The sequence below is a fragment of the Drosophila suzukii genome, chromosome 3 (genome assembly GCF_043229965.1).
Source record: "Drosophila suzukii chromosome 3, CBGP_Dsuzu_IsoJpt1.0, whole genome shotgun sequence".
NCBI classification, from domain to species: Eukaryota; Metazoa; Arthropoda; class Insecta; order Diptera; family Drosophilidae; genus Drosophila; species Drosophila suzukii.
The window spans coordinates 84,871,462-84,887,643 of NC_092082.1; the positions used below are offsets into that span (position 1 = coordinate 84,871,462).

Here is a 16,182-nt window from a genome sequence, read left to right on the forward strand (position 1 = left end):
CAGACAGCCAGCCAACCAAGCGGCAGCTAACGGCGCGGTCTAATTACGCGCTCACCTGCAACTCCCCCCCCCCTTTTTTGCACCCACTTTCACCGCCCAACCACCCACATCTGCACCCATATACCCCCACACCCACACCCATCGAAGCAGCAAATGCAGGAAAAAGTAAAGTGCGCTAATGGCAATTAGAAGTTTACCCGAGTGCAGTCAAAAATTTTGTAACGGCTGCGCAGCTGAAAACTGGGAAATGGAAAATGGTACCGATGCTGAAGCTTGTGCTGCATTATTGAACATTTGGCTAATTGCCTTATAATTATTGCAGTTAAAAAATTTAGCACATTGGCCAGGCGTCGGCGGGCAATCGGGTGTTCGGTGTTGGCAATCCTTGACCGTTGCAGAAACTCCCATTTGGCCAGGTCATTGTTACACTTGAATATGCTAAATTACGTATACGCAACGTTTGCCCCAGTAAAGTTTGAGCAAAAGCCACAAACATTTGCATTGCATTGGCCAAGACAGACAATCACAGGAGTTTAGACACTGAAAAAGAATTTGTATAAGTACTTATAGATTATCAAAAGATATATAAAATATAAAATTAAGTATATAGAGTATTAATCACACATTTTTCTTACTTTAAAAACTGTATTACAAACTTTTTTATTATTTAATCTGTTATTGCCGTTCTGTTTCACTTTTTATTTGTCTGTTTTATATTGGCTTAAATTTACACATGTGCTCGCTAGCTCTCTTATATCGCAGTGTGACCGTTCTCCGCTCTTTTCAATATCCTTATCATAATATATTAGCTTAACTTAGTTTTACATTGAATCGGAATATCGGAATTGGTACATAAATGCGGAAGTTAGCATGTAAACGATATTAATAGTAAATAGTCATCGGCATACAGCTTATTCTATGAACCTCTCTAATACACTGCTAACAGCTCGGCCATCCTGACAATTAGATCGTCCTCGATCGTGAGTTTCTAGTTTTGTATCTGTACGTATAAGCTAATTAGAATAGTTATAATATATATGTGCACAAAGTTGGTTAGTTATAAATAAATTAGACATAAGTATTAGATTAACATTTTAGGAGTTACTTTCACACTGATTACGCCAATCTGCCCATTTCCGCAACCGACATGCTTCTACAATTCCATCATAGGGAATTTGGCTAATTTGACAATTTTCAATATCACTTACAACATACCTATCGTTTGGCAAAACTTTTTTAACGATGTATGGTCCTTTGTACTTTGGCACAAATTTTTTATTTGTACCAATTGTGGTGTCAATGTTTCGCATTACAACAAAATCGCCTTCTGCGAATTCTACATGATTTTTGTGATTCTTCTGAAAATATTCCTTGCTTCTTTTCTGACACTGTTCAATTTTATCTGAAGAGTTTTTGCGAACATTTACTAAATCACACTGTGGTATATCATTTCTATCATCTAAGTATTCTGTTAATGCGTCAATATTACAACCTCTCTGCTGAACTCCAAATAACAACACTGAGGGTAATTCTTTCGTAGTTGAATGCATTGAATTATTAATGGCATATTCGGCCTTAACTAAGAGTTTGCTCCAATCCTCGTGCTTAATTGGTTCAGTTATCTTGGCTAGCATCGCTTTTACAGTCCTATTTACTCTCTCCACCTGGCCGTTCGCCTGAGGTGACGCAGTTGCTACCTTAACGTGTTCGATATTATTTTCCAATAAAAATTTTGCAAATTCTAATGACGTGAAACATGTACCTCTATCACTTACGATTCTACGTGGTCGACTGTAATATTGAAAATATTTCGAAAAACAAATGTTAACTTCTTTCGTACTCGTTGAATTTACCGGAAACAATTTAACGAATTTGGTAAATCCATCAATAATTACTAACAAATGTTTCTTTTTCGATATGACTGAGGGCAATGGTCCAAAATGATCTATATGTAATGTATCAAAAGGAATTGGTCGCTTGGGTATATTATGTAGTGTTCGATTATTCGCATGTGTGGGTACCGTAAACATGATACAGTTTAAACAATTTCCAATAAATGCTTCTATTTTAGATTTCATGTTCGGAAACCAATAATGTCTCATTATTTCCTTTAAACATTTCTCTGTACCTAAATGGCATAAATTTTCATGAACTCTTCTAATTATATGGGATTCCATTTCAGCTGGTACATATAACAGTTCAATATCATTCTCACCTAATCTATAAACAATTCCATCATTCAATATAAAGTTCTTCACAATTCCAAGTTCTAATTGTTCTTTCAATTTTACTATAATACTATCCCTATTTTGCGTTATCTGAAGCTGAAGATTAATGTCGTCACTGTCAATTACTGAAACTATTTGATCTTTGTTGTCTCTTCCCTGAATATTCACTACAGGTTCATATTCAAAATTCTCATTTAAGGCTGAAGGGTATCTACTCAATGTATCAACATGTGTCATATATTTTCCACTACGATGCTTAAGGGTATAATTATAATTGGCCAACTCTAAGGCCCATCTGGCAATACTTGAATTAAGGCGTCCTTTTCCTAAACATAATACTACTGCATTACAATCTGTCACTATATTAAATGGAATTCCTTCTAGGTATATTCTAAATTTTCGTAATGAGTAGACTACAGCTAAAGTTTCCAATTTGAAGCTTTCATATCTTGCCTCTAATTTTGTTGCTCTTTGTGAAAAGTAGGCTATTGGGTGGAACTTGCTATCATCCTGTTTTTGCAATAAGATTCCACCAAATCCCTCGCTACTTGCGTCGCAATGCAATTCAGTTTCTCGGTTCGGGTTGTACAAAGATAGTATAGGAAATGAAATTAATTTCTCCCGAAGATATTCAAAAATATTGATGCAATCTTCACTGAGTTCATACTTAGCGCCTACTTTTGTGAGCTCTTGCAATGGTTTCGCTATTTTTGAATATGCCGGAATAAATCTCCTAAAGTACGAAAATAATCCTAAGCATTTTTGCATTCCGTGGCGATCTTTTGGTATCGGAAGATGTTTAATAGTTGATGTGTGCTCATAATTTGGACTGATTCCTTTTCCACTGAGTGTGTACCCTAAAAATTCAATGCTTTCGTAAGCGAACTGGCATTTGCTTACCTTAATTTCCAATCGGTACTCTGCTAAAATTCGTAAAACTCTTCCTACCGTCGTATAATGTTCATTCAATGTCTTCGAACCTATAGCAATATCGTCGATATAGACTACTACATTTCCTTCGCGAATCAAAGGTTGCAGAATAAAGTTAATAAATCTCATGAATACTGCGGGTGCATTCATGAGTCCGAAAGGCATTCTTGTGTATTCATATTGACCGGAGGGTGTTACAAAAGCTGTATACTGCACTGAACTTTCTGCTACTTTCACTTGGTGGTATCCACTTTTCAAATCTAAAAGTGTGAAATATTTGTTTCCTTCTAATCTTTCTAAGCAGTCATCTATGAGGGGAAGCGGGTATCCATCACGAATGGTTATCTTATTAAGTTGTCTATAGTCTACACACATACGCTTTTCTCCGGATTTTTTCTTAACAAGTACAATAGCGGAACTATAGGGCGAATTGCTTTCTCTTATGAATCCCTTTTTCAATAACTCATCAATTTTTAAATCTACTTCTTTCTTTTCCTGATATGAAAGTCTTCTTGGTACAGATCGTACAGGCTCTTCCGACTTAAGTCTTAGTCTCATTTCATAGCTATGTTGGATAGCTGGGATGTTGGATAAATTTAAGTAATTTAATCTTATTATTTCATTTAGTTCGCACCTATCCTTATCGCTTAACTTCGGGTCAATGTCAATACTTTCATCATCCTTAAATACATCAATACTATATATGTATGGTATGCTATCATTACTATCTATTTTACTCTCATTACATAATTCTTCAAATCTTCTACTGCTTTTCAATGGGTCACTGTCTCGATATGTTTCAATATTCACTAAACTCTTCAATGGTTCACTGTCAATGTTCAATCTATTCAATGATTCACTGTCTCGATATGCTTCAATATTCACTAAACTCTTCAATGGTTCACTGTCTCGATATGCTTCAATATTCACTAAACTCTTCAATGGTTCACTGTCTCGATATGCTTCAATATTCTTAAATAAATGCAATTCTACAATTTCTTTTATCTTATCCTTAAAAATCAATTTTATTCCAAATTTTTCCAAAAACTTACGTCCTAAAAGAACATTAGTTGCAACATAGTTGTTGGGTACAACAAAAAATGAAATTTCTTCTTCTCTGTTTTGAAAAATAAGTCTAACAAATATTTTCCCGAAAGTTTTAATTTTAAATCCATTAACTCCACAGTAGTCCGTCGGAAACAATACATCGCTAAAGTTACTCTAAGGAATCGCAGCGTGCTGAATTAAATTAATGGCGCTTCCCGTATCAAACATGGCAGAAAGTAAGGTTACGTTAGGCTTCTGTTGACAATCAGTGTAAAAATATACTCCTACCTGGTTAACAATCGGAATAAACATATTGTGCCCCTCTTCGTCATCTCGAATCGGCTGGTTGTTGGCTGCGCCCACCATCCGCGGATTAATTGTAGGCTTCTGTTGACAATCCTTCAGCATATGTTGGAGGGATCCACAACGGAAACAGGACCCCTTCTCGCGTTTCGACGCAGTACACGACGAAGCGTAATGCCCATAAGCGGAACAATTATAGCAGCGGATTGTGTTCCGCTCATTTCCAGAACTTTCTGCACGGTGGGAAAAATTGTGCGACTTCTTACTTAGACTTGCATACTTCCGAGCCAACTCTTTCAATTGTCCGATTGTTGTAGCTGTGTACAATAGGGCGATATTGGCTGAACGATCACGAAAACCATCAATGATGAACTGGACTGTCAATTTTTCGTCGATGTTAGCACGCATAGCAATTTCCTCCATAAGAAGTATGTATCCCATAACGGTGTTCTTCGCAGGGTTAAAAATGGTTTCCTTTAACAGCAATACAATATCAGCAGTTGAACTGCCATGACCAAATGTTTCTATAAAGTTTTTCTTAAATTCGTCGTAAGTACTCGATCGGTCAACACGCACAAACAAGTCCGCATCTGTGCCCGGTTTCATAAGCATTCGTACGCAGCGCAATTGAAAGTTTTTACACTCATTAACATCTCTGCAGATTCTCTCAAAATCCAAAATCCACTTAAGAGCTTCCTCATTTTCAGTGGCAGAAAACGGGACCATGAGCTGCTTTACCATTCTAATGTCATCTGTCGTCTTGTTGTTGTTTTGCATCAATCCGGCCAATATCTTTTTCTTTTCAGCCACCCTTATGGCGGCGTCAAGCAATGCTTCTTCTTCTTCCAATGTGTGTATGTGTATGTCTTCGCTAGCGGTTCCTTGACTTAGTATATCAATTTTGGCGTCTTCTTCCTCCAATGTGTTTTCCGGGATATCAGCCGCTTCTTGGCACCCGGCATCCAACGCAAGCTTGCGCAATTGCCTTAAAGTTGCACTTGCTGGGAACAAGATTTCATTGGCTTGTAGCCACTCAACAATTTGTTTCTTGTCCATTTCAGAAAAAAAAACTGTGTGTCCTCAGATAACCAGAAATGTAGGCGGGTGTTTAAAAAAAAGGTGTCAATCCCACTTCTGAAGTTGTTATTGCCGTTCTGTTTCACTTTTTATTTGTCTGTTTTATATTGGCTTAAATTTACACATGTGCTCGCTAGCTCTCTTATATCGCAGTGTGACCGTTCTCCGCTCTTTTCAATATCCTTATCATAATATATTAGCTTAACTTAGTTTTACATTGAATCGGAATATCGGAATTGGTACATAAATGCGGAAGTTAGCATGTAAACGATATTAATAGTAAATAGTCATCGGCATACAGCTTATTCTATGAACCTCTCTAATACACTGCTAACAAATCATATATTTTATTTAAGATAAAAAGTCTTTTACAAGTCCCTTACTTATATTTCATAAGTCTTTTTCGCAGTGCCAAGATGAGGTACGAGTGGTTGTACTTTAGCAGCTGAGATGCATTGCCGCATTATGCAGTTGCAGTTGCTGTTTAGCAGTTGCATTGGCTCCCATCTAATGCAAATATTATGGCAAAATCTCATAATTAAGATAAGCAACTCGGTTGAGTGGTTTTAATGAAAATCAAACAATTGCCAAATGCAACAATAACAGTGACATAACAAGGGGCAAGTGGTTGTAGGATGGATATGGGTATGGCGAGGGCAAACCGATGCACCCAACAATGGCCTTCCACCGAGGCCTTCATGTCTGCTTTGGTTAATATTTAATTAATGCTTAGACCGTGTTTGCTAATGGCTGGTCACTGCTGCATCCATTGCCGTGGCGACCAGCATAATTATTTTGCCAGTATTTCGGAACGGTCACAGCCCGAATTGTATTCCTCGATCCTGACGACGACCTGCAACAATGTGTGCCACTCCAAGTTCGAAGGGAGTTTGTAGGACCAGAACCTGAAAATGTTTATCATGCTGCAGATGGACTAATGAACTTTATTGTTAGCCAATTAATTGCATTTAATGTTTGAACCCTGTTCGCAGGCCTTAAGTTTTTAGGCCATTACTTTTGCATTAATTAGTTGTATAGTCTTGAGAGACTTAGACTAACCTACCTTTACAATCAGTTGTTAGTACTCCTTCTAACTAAAACCTTTGCTACTTTTGACTCCAAATCTAAAACAGTTTTTAAAATATATATATATCCAAGAGTTCAAGGTAACGTATTCCAAAAATTCTTAAGGAGGTAATCTTTGCACTTAATCTGCCATCATGCGTTATCGAATCGTGAAACTGCGACCCGATAATTGGGCGTAGAAAACTGTGTCGCAGCTGAAAGTAGGCAACTAGGACCTCGACGGGTAGTGCTTATAATTAAGCCTTAATTGAACGCAGCAGTCGTCACGTAAGCCAGTTAATGATGCACACGTTACTCGCCTTTGACACGTCATGATTCCACCGCAAACAGCTCGCCAAAATCAACGATTTCGTAACCCTCTCAAGACCGACTTTAGTTTTGCGGTGTGGTAGTACTATTAAGCGGGATTTTCGTCTAACTCCATTACAACATTTGCATTGCGGACTTTTCGAGGGCCAAGCTCTTGTTTGAGGTCCTTTTGTGTCGCCTCGCCCGCAGACAGAGCATTGTTTGAGATCTACTTTATTACATACCCGAAAAGTTGAATATGCAATTCGGTGTGCATATTAACCCGCAATTTCTGGACGGGACGGTATGGGCGGAAAAAAAGTTGCCATTTTTTGGCCCAAACTATTTAGCATAACGACGTCCACTCATTATGAGGCAATGTCCCCGCCTCCTCTTAACTTTATTTGCCCAGTGTATTTGACCCCTGTTATTCGGGAGGACCAGGACCTGGAACATCAGGAACAGGAACAGGACAAGACGGCAGTTAGCAGAAAGCAGCTACCAAAGCACCGGGCACGTAAAATATGCGCAGTTGTACACCGGGAGTGTATGCCAGAGATCACTTGACTATAAACGAGATTAAAAATTCAATTACGTTGGAGTTGGAAGCTGCATCGAGTAGCAGCAAAGAGCGCAAAAAACACCCAACGAGGGCCAAGCCAGGTAAAAAACATGGACAGCCAAAGTTGGCCCAAGCTGAACTAACAGACAAAAAAAGACAATCATGAGGGAAATGGTATCCTTCCTATGGCGAAGCATAAAACACTCTAAGCAATCTAACGATGCATTCCTTAAATCACACCTTCCTTGAGATTTTAAAGAATAATCATATGTACAATATTCTGAATTACATTTTAAAATATTGTTCTCTTCATTTTAGTTATTTTTTTATTTTTTTGTTTTAGAACAGTTGATAGATTGGGTTTATTATATTGAAAACTGTTTAAATTTTTTCCTAAATTACCTTGTTATTTCAACGATGCCGTTCCTTATTTTCCTTTACAGCTCTACAAATGTATAGATATAGTATTTTTGTAGTATTTTTATTTTTCCTTAAATTGGATCTACAGCTCTAAAGATGTGAAGATAGTATATTTGTATAATTTGTAACTATGTTTATAGATTGGGTTTATTATATTGAACAATTTAAAGGTTATTGCCTAAATACATATGTTCTAAGATATTTTCTTATAATAAGCCATTTCCAATAATATCCATCTATGGCTCTACAAATGTAGAGATAAAATCGCAATGCCCTAATCAAGGGCCCTAAAAACGGGAGAAAGACAAACGCCATTGCCCTGGCGTATGCTCTCAAGTCAAAGCTGGCCATACGCTGGCGTAACCAGTTCGGGCAAAGGGGTTCCTGGGGGTCGATGGTTCCCCCGGCGGAGTGGAGCAGGTGAAGCGCTGGACACAGAAGTGGTCAGTGGCGGCGACGTTGTCGCAGCCAACGGAAGTTGACAACAATTTATGTGCCTGAAACGGATACAATTTACAAGCCGAGCAGCGATGGCCCGCTGACTGTGCACGTGTAGCCGAGTATTCGTGTAGAAAAGGGTGAGTGCCGAGGGCCCACTGTACAGGTGCTGCCATGGCCGAGAGCCCAGGAACCCAGGCACCCAGGCACCGGCACCCAAAAACTTCAAACGGAATTTTGTGTGAGTACTTAGTGCAAAGTGGCTGGGGACAGGTTTCCTTTTTGCGTATGTGTGGCTGCACTCGAAGAAATTCAAACAGAATTTGGCTTAGATTTTGTATTGCATTAAAAATGTTATTTGTGGTCTTGCCTCATATTATAGTTTCATTACTTGATGTGTATAATCATATAAGATAATAACCCTCGTTTTAATAATAAAGAACAGTACAATAAGGGGTAAGGAAATAATAATTACGGAAGCATAAATTATATATAATTAGTTTATTGGCGGACCTCAAGTAAAATATATGGGGAGGTGGGTTACTTTTCAATCTGGGAGAAAGGCTTTTTGAATTACTAGTTTAGTTAAATTAATCTGATAAGAACCTGAATATATAAAGATTCATCCTAAAAACTCCACAACTAGGTACGTAGTATTCATTTATTGCAAATAATTACTTGTAGATTGGTAAGAAACTTTAAAATATTTCTTGAACTTGTGAAAACGCATAATTTTCCTGAGTGCGTATGTGAATCGCTTTTTTTCACTTCAGTTTTCACCCCACCACCCATTTTCCCAGTTGTTAGGGGCAACAGCCGGAGCCGAATCGCATTTGCAGGCCGAGAAAAACGAGCGAAACATTTGAATTTCGTTTCAAGTTGAAGTTGATAAAAAGCCAGAGATTTAGGGCGTGTCCTGGTGCTAGCAACGGACACAAATTTGGGTTCACTTTTTCCGCCGGACTCCCCTCGTACCGCCCGGCAGACCCTCTCTTTCATTCCGACCAGGTTGCCTGCAGTCCAGTCGAAAAAAAGTAACCCGCAATTAAGATAAAGTTTTTTTTCCCAACGATATTTTTAACTCGGTAATTTTTGTGTACTTTGGCCAAAGTTCTTGGGAGTGGGCGTGGCTTGGGAAAAGGGCACTGGGGGCGGTGACGGCGTTTCAAAAATAAATTTACTTAAATGCCTTTCATTTAATCAAGCACCGAGAGGGTGTTAATAAAGTGAAAGAGACGCGAGTGGAATAGAAAAAACAATTTTCAATGCCAATTTGATTAATGTCGCATATATACGTCATGTGGGACGTACTAGTTCTATTAAAAAGCTGTAGTTCCAAACCACGTTCTATATAGTTCTTTTTTAATTGAATAGATATAATTTGTATGCAAAAAAAAAATTATAACAATTGCTTACATGAACGGAATAAATAAAACAGAGATATATGTGCAGTGCATAAAAACTAAGCTATTTAGTATTAGAGAAAAAGTAATATAGAGAAAGATAAGTTTGATTAGGTCAGCTTTATTACAAAGAAAAACTGCGCTAGTTTTTAGAAGTGTGACCTATATGAAACTGATAAATAGACTTTTATTTACAGCTGTAATAAATCATATTAGGTATTTAAAAAAATTTCACAACAAAATAAATTATTGGATTAAAACGAACGAGTATCTTATCACATTGATTAGACAATTAAGTCGTACAATATTTTCCATACCCACTTTGTAAATAAAAACCTGTTTTCAGCTGAGTGTTATCAGAAGCAAACTCAAACAAAACCCCACACACAGCTGATGTTGATAACAACAGACCAACAGGGGCTGGTGTTCCCCAGCTATTCGTTAATAAAACGTCATACCTTTGAAAAAACAAACAACATTTGAGCAATAAAAAATATAATTTCAACAATCGTATTATCAGATAAGGCTGGTAAGACAACTAGGTACTTAGGACTGTAAACAACAAACATATAGACAAAGCCTCTACTGTTTCTTGAGCTTATCAGCATGCGGGCACTTTTGTTTCTTTCCGCCCAATAATTTGCAAGATAACTTTAGGAGAACCAAGATGACTAGTATAGGTACTCCCAAGAGCACAGCAAATGTATCCAAGCTGTGCAGTTGAATAAAGTTAAGATCTCGGGCGGCTGATCGAAGGTGGGGAGCACCCTTATGCCTAATAACGTATTCCGTCCACCAGACAGCTCGTTCGAGAGCCGATTCCGGCTGATCACGATACCGTTCTGAAATGGCATTCGATGCCATTGCATAACTCGGATCGTTGAGCAGCGTTTGGATTGCTTTTTCCAGTTCCTCTTGCTTCAGATTATTCAGATCCAAACCCAAACCGAATCCCATTCGCTGGGCACGCTGCACATTCATATGCTGATCATAGAAGCACGGCAATCCCAGCACGGGTTTTCCAAAGTAAACACTCTCCGTGGTGCTCAGCAGGCCACCATGGGTGATGAACAACTTTACATTCGGATGGGCCAGAATATCTGGCTGGGGATACCATTTCTTGATCAGCACATTTGCTGGCTTTCCCGGCATTTCATCGTCTTCGAATTTCCACAACACTCTTTGTTTCAGTTTGGCAAAGGTTTTCAAAAGTATATCCCGTGTTTCCTGTGGCAGATCTTTGCTCTTCACATTGGAACCCATGGAGAAGTAGATAACACCATTTGGCGAACCCTCAATGAACTGCTTAATGTCCTCTGGCAGGGGTTTCGGCTTGTGCGAGATTTGCATTCCGCCGACCTCTATCATATTGGGCATATAGGGTCGCGGATAGCTCAAAGAAAAGTGCTGACCCAGCAGAATCAAAGAAAAACTATCCATGACCTCCTCCATGGTTTTCTTTGCATTCGGGAAATACTTTTTGAACACCTTCTGCATATTTGGCAGATGAACCACAATCCGGTGGATATCCTCCACAAGAACTTCATAGTGATTTTCCAAGCGTTCCACGAAGGTCATTCGATCAGTGCGTGGTGAGGTCACCAATGGGTTAAAGGAAATTGGTGATATATTGCCTACAGCCTCATCAATCCTTCTGTCTGTTCCGAAGCTTGAGAAACCAATCAGAGTGGCATTGAAATGCTGGGCGAAGGCATACAGCGGTTCCATTTGGATCATCTCGGCTAGGACCAGATCGAAAGTTTCCCCCGAGTTCAGCAGCTTCTGGACACCCTCGTCATCCAGAGTGACTTCGGTGAACTTTGTTATAATGTAATCCAATGCATTTAGTTGCTGCCACAACAAGGGGACATTCAGAAGACTCATCATTTCTAAAGGTTACAAGTTTTTAAAGAAATATTATTAATGTGTTTTTCAAATATTGGAACATACTTTTGAGACATTGATATTATAATACATTAATATTTGATATTCACATCTAGTAAATGTGTTTCATTGTTATGAGTAAATACATTATAATCTTTATAATCTATCAATTTTCAAATAAACCATAAATTATAATACACACCATCAGAAAACTCGTGCACTTTTGGAATCTCGATAAAGCGCATGTTTGGCGTTGCCTTGTTCTTGAAGGCGTTTATCACGGTCACCTGGTGACCCTTTGCGGCCAGGGCCTTTAGGTAGTTCTCCATAAATATGTACTGAGACCGACCCGGAAATGGCAGGGTGGCCAAGATCTTGGCACTTTCCGTTTCGAGCGGTTTGGCGCTCAAAGCGCAAAACACGAACGCGATCACAGGCAATAATCTCATGTTTACTGAACGAGTCTCTAGCAACGACTAATTGAGAAGATCGGTCAAGTTTCTCTATATATATGCTAAGCTTTTGCTGATAGCGAATGAGCGAGCTTTTCGAGCAGCAAATAGAGCTCAATCATGCTGATGAAGGGCTTTAACTTTTGCATTTTCATAGTCGTTTGCCGGTTGGAGAGGAGAGATTAGAATTACGATGGCGATTCCTAGGTTAGGGTAGTCCAAGTTAGACTTTTCATTCCTCTGGCTATCGCCTCACCCATATTATCTTTATAGGTTCCTCAGGTTTGCTGATGAAATAGCATTTTTCAGCAGGGCCAGCAAACTATTTCACATTTTGTTTAATTATTGCCAAATGTGTTTGGCGTCGTAGATTTTATTAATACATTTCCGGTACGTGATAGAACTATAGCTCCGGTAAAAGTTCTTGGTTTGGTCTCAAAGATTCCGGAACGTGCCGCTACCACAGGTTTTTGAACATTTTATACTGTTTCGTGGAATGTGAATCAAAGTGCTTCACACAAAGATAAAACAATGACAATTTAATAATGCTTTGAATGTAATACTATCTACTGATATTATCTTCTTCAAGTAAAGTTTTTTAATAATTCAGGAGCATTTTCGTTTTAAATATAAGGGTGTTACTAAAATATGATGGTCCAACCAACCACTTAAAACTAAAGTTAACTAAAAACAATAACAAATTTGTATTTACAAAAAAAATCCTTTCTAAGGTATTACATAGGGTCGTACCACTTTGGTTCCTGTTTCGATATTAGTCCCTCTGCAAACTACTTAAAGTTGTCCAACTCCCAAGAGGCTTTTAAAGATCTTCCCGTGGAGCGGAATCCGTTGTACTGAGTGCTAGGCAAATTCCCCGAAGAATGTGCGTGAGAAGTGCAGGCCAAACAAGCGGCGGAGGCAACTAAAAACAAAACGCACAACAGGGAGCAGAGCCAAAGGACGAGAACCGGGCTCAAAACAAGGACCAATGCAGCTGGCCAGCTGGGAATTTTCGCCGGTGGAGGCGGAACTCGGCGGAGCATAAAAGCCAAAGCGCTGCCTAAGAAAAGAAATTATTTGCTTAAGCGACGGCAAAGGACCTTGTCCGGAGCTTCCTTTTTTCCCGGAACAAAGCACACACACACACACACAGCCAGACAAAGAACAACAAGAATGGAAATAAGCTGAATGAAAACAGCAGGAAAGTACAAAAAAAAATTTGAGAAAAGGGAAACTGAGTGGGCAAGAAAATATTAAACTTTTATGCAAGAAAATTTTTAAGTGTATGTCCGGCGGGAAAAATTGTTACTGTTAATTTATAAATAAGGTGAAGTTGTTATTGGGGGGCCCTTTGAAGGTGTGTCCGTCGGTCCCTTCCGAAACCTCTCAACCACCTCGATGGGAAAACCCCTTTTTAACCCCCCATCAGGACCACCACATCCCGGGCTATTTGTTTTCACTTCAATTTATTTGCTTTCTTGCGCACATTTTCACTCCTTAGCCCTTGTTTACTCCTTTCATCCAACCCAAACCATCTTTTCTCCATTTTTTTGTGGGTCCCGTCTCCAAAACCCCTCGTTTCTGTGGCCTTTTCTTTGGCCGTTTATTATGGGGCTTTTCGTTTGGTCCGCCCCGGATCGCTTTGCAACTTGATTCAATTAAGTTGCCTGATTATTTTAGCTACAAAAAAATGATACCAAAAAAGGCACCAGATAGGGGAAACGAAAGTCCCACCTTTTTTGTTTGCTCTCTTTGGTTAGCAATTTAAATTTTTTAATAAAAGGCATGTGTAAGGCGAGAGCTCCACAAGTGGGCCATCTTGTGGTTTCTGGCACCCTATTGTATTGGTTCATCATCAACTTGGAGTGGAAGGGGTCGGTTCAAGTTCGTTGTGAGTCAACAACTGATCCGGGGTTAAGAAAAGGTCAACAGGCTGTTCACTTTCCAAAGGATTTCCGTGAGAAGAGGTCCCATCTTAATGGTCAAGTGTAATGCAAACAACTTTGCATATAAAACTGGAGAGCATTTCCAGTTCAACAGTATGTTAAGTATTTCCTAGTATGATTTTTATTTTCCCTTAAGATTATTTAATTAAATGCTCTTTTCTCCTTATTTCTAACTTGAATATTTCCTGTTAAAACTTTTACCTTTAGCCAATTTTGTATTTTTTTTATAACCAATCATTTATTTCAGTGCACTTCATATCATACAAATCACTGGCCAAATTCCTGAAATGCATTGTAGTTTTCCTATCTCAGAAAGCGATAAATTAGTACTTAAGCTGTCACACTAAAAGAACAAAATCTTAACTGCTCGGATGCTGGCTGAAAAAACCTGGCTTTATCTCTTTTGTGCACTAAATGCTCTTGGCCTTTATTCGACTCGACTCGTCTCGTCAGTGGAACACAGCCTGAACAACATTAATCAGGATTACCTTGTCGTGTATTTTTGCCCACCTACAAACAACCCACACACATGTCTACATTACTACCAAGGATGAAAGGAATTATCCGGAGAGCTGAAGGAGGACGAGTAGCAACAGCTGCCACATTGACGATGCTTAAAGTGCAAATGCAATTTATTCGCAACAAGCACTTGGTGCACGTGCAACAATGGCTGAGTCCAGGCATTGAGATTGCATGAGCTGCGGAACAATTTGCCCATAAGTAAAAATCATTTTTCATTTGTTTTCATTTCCGTTTTATGAAGCATTTTGATTTCTGCATAGTTTCCGTCTGCCCCACACTATCCCAGGTCTTCTATCCATATCCATTCACTCTTGCAGACTGGGGACATTAGAGAATGTTAAGTGATGGGCACAAGAACTGGAGTTCGGCTATGTTGCTCCGGCATACCTGAAAATCACTTGGCCAGAACCAAGTTGAATCTTTGCAGGATACAAGGCTGAAAACTCGCTACACACTCACTCGCTCGAAGAATGCCAGTCAACGTTGACAATCGACTTTTATTGCTGCTGAAAAGAACCAAGAGCAGGGCAAAAACACAAGAGATCGGAAAAATCTGGAACGAGGCAAAAAAGGAACGCATGGATGCGCTGGAAGAAAAGTTCTTAACTTTCCTTAAATGGTATTTGCATCTCAATAAGTTGTAACAGACAGCATGGTTCTCTTAAATTGTAGTTACATACATTTAAGAAATAATTTTTCTTCTTTGCAATATAAAACACTTGTTTTTTCTCTGTGTACCATCGACTTTGTCAACTTCCAGTTATTACGTTTTGTTTAACATTTCAGCAAATTACACTGCATTGTCTAGAGCTCAGCTCCAGAGTGAAGTTGAAGTCCCCGTTTTCTTTGGGGCTTTCCCCCATTCGACAACTTTTTCACATCTTTTTTATCTTCCTTTTCGACGTACTGACCTCGTCCGGATTTCGATGAGAACTTGTGCAATCGCATAAGCACAATTTCCGGTTGGCTCTAAGAAAATATCTGCAGCAGAAAAGCAAATGGCGATGTTATGAGGTTTGGATTCGAAGTTTGCTTGCCCTATGCGAAATAAATATGTAATGAAGAGTGCATTAAAGTGGAGATAAAAAAAAGTTTAAGGAAAAGATGTAAAGATCTTTGAAAGCTTGATTCTGGAGTGTGACCTTTTTCTATTATTGTTTACTGAGACCTCCAGTTTATAGGTCTAATCGAAGAAAAATTACAACTTAATAGGGATAGCTTAATTTAATAACGGCAGTACTATATTATATCCTTACCACTATTCTTGCTTTATTATCAACACATCATCTCCCTTCCAAATCTTTTCGCTTTCATCTCACACCCGAAATAATCTGGTATCTGTTGCTGGCAAGGACATCTAAGAGTATGCTACACTATTTTTGAAGTCAGTGACAGGAAATTGAAAAAGTGTGGGGCGTGAACTGAAAGTTCAGGAAATAAAGAAAAAGAAATAGTTTTCCCTTAATTAAGTGCGTGTGTTTGGATGGCCCGAGAACCTGGTGCCCACAAGTAAACAACGAATGCATGAATTCTTCGGTCTCAAGGTAAAAAGAAACAATGGTCTAAGTAGTCCATAAGACCACCGCGGTGGTTTGC

The 16,182-nt window shown here is 38.9% G+C and overlaps 2 protein-coding genes across 2 annotated transcripts; both read right to left on the bottom strand.

Moving 5' to 3' along the window:
• Positions 1–3,192: 3,192 nt before the first annotated feature.
• Positions 3,193–5,852, bottom strand: LOC118877699 (uncharacterized). Its single transcript, XM_036817548.3, has 2 exons — positions 4,494–5,852; positions 3,193–4,416 (listed from the first exon to the last, which is right to left on the bottom strand). Exons 1-2 carry the CDS (start codon positions 5,562–5,564, stop codon positions 4,408–4,410), a joined length of 1,080 nt encoding a protein of 359 aa, XP_036673443.3. The 5' UTR covers positions 5,565–5,852; the 3' UTR covers positions 3,193–4,407.
• Positions 5,853–10,260: 4,408 nt separating this feature from the next.
• Ugt35C1 (UDP-glycosyltransferase family 35 member C1) lies at positions 10,261–12,154 on the bottom strand. The gene is made up of 2 exons (XM_017069506.4): positions 11,869–12,154; positions 10,261–11,671 (listed from the first exon to the last, which is right to left on the bottom strand). Exons 1-2 carry the CDS (start codon positions 12,113–12,115, stop codon positions 10,365–10,367), a joined length of 1,554 nt encoding a protein of 517 aa, XP_016924995.4. The 5' UTR covers positions 12,116–12,154; the 3' UTR covers positions 10,261–10,364.
• Positions 12,155–16,182: the final 4,028 nt, after the last annotated feature.

What these genes read in the sequence shown, in the direction of transcription:
- LOC118877699 (XM_036817548.3), bottom strand. Translation starts at nt 5,564, where the DNA reads ATGGACAAGAAACAAATTGTTGAGTGGCTACAAGCCAATGAAATCTTG.
- Ugt35C1 (XM_017069506.4), bottom strand. Translation starts at nt 12,115, where the DNA reads ATGAGATTATTGCCTGTGATCGCGTTCGTGTTTTGCGCTTTGAGCGCC. An exon ending in AGTGCACGAGTTTTCTGATG is followed by an intron (nt 11,672 to 11,868) that starts GTGTGTATTATA and finishes TGTAACCTTTAG; the next exon opens with AAATGATGAGTCTTCTGAAT.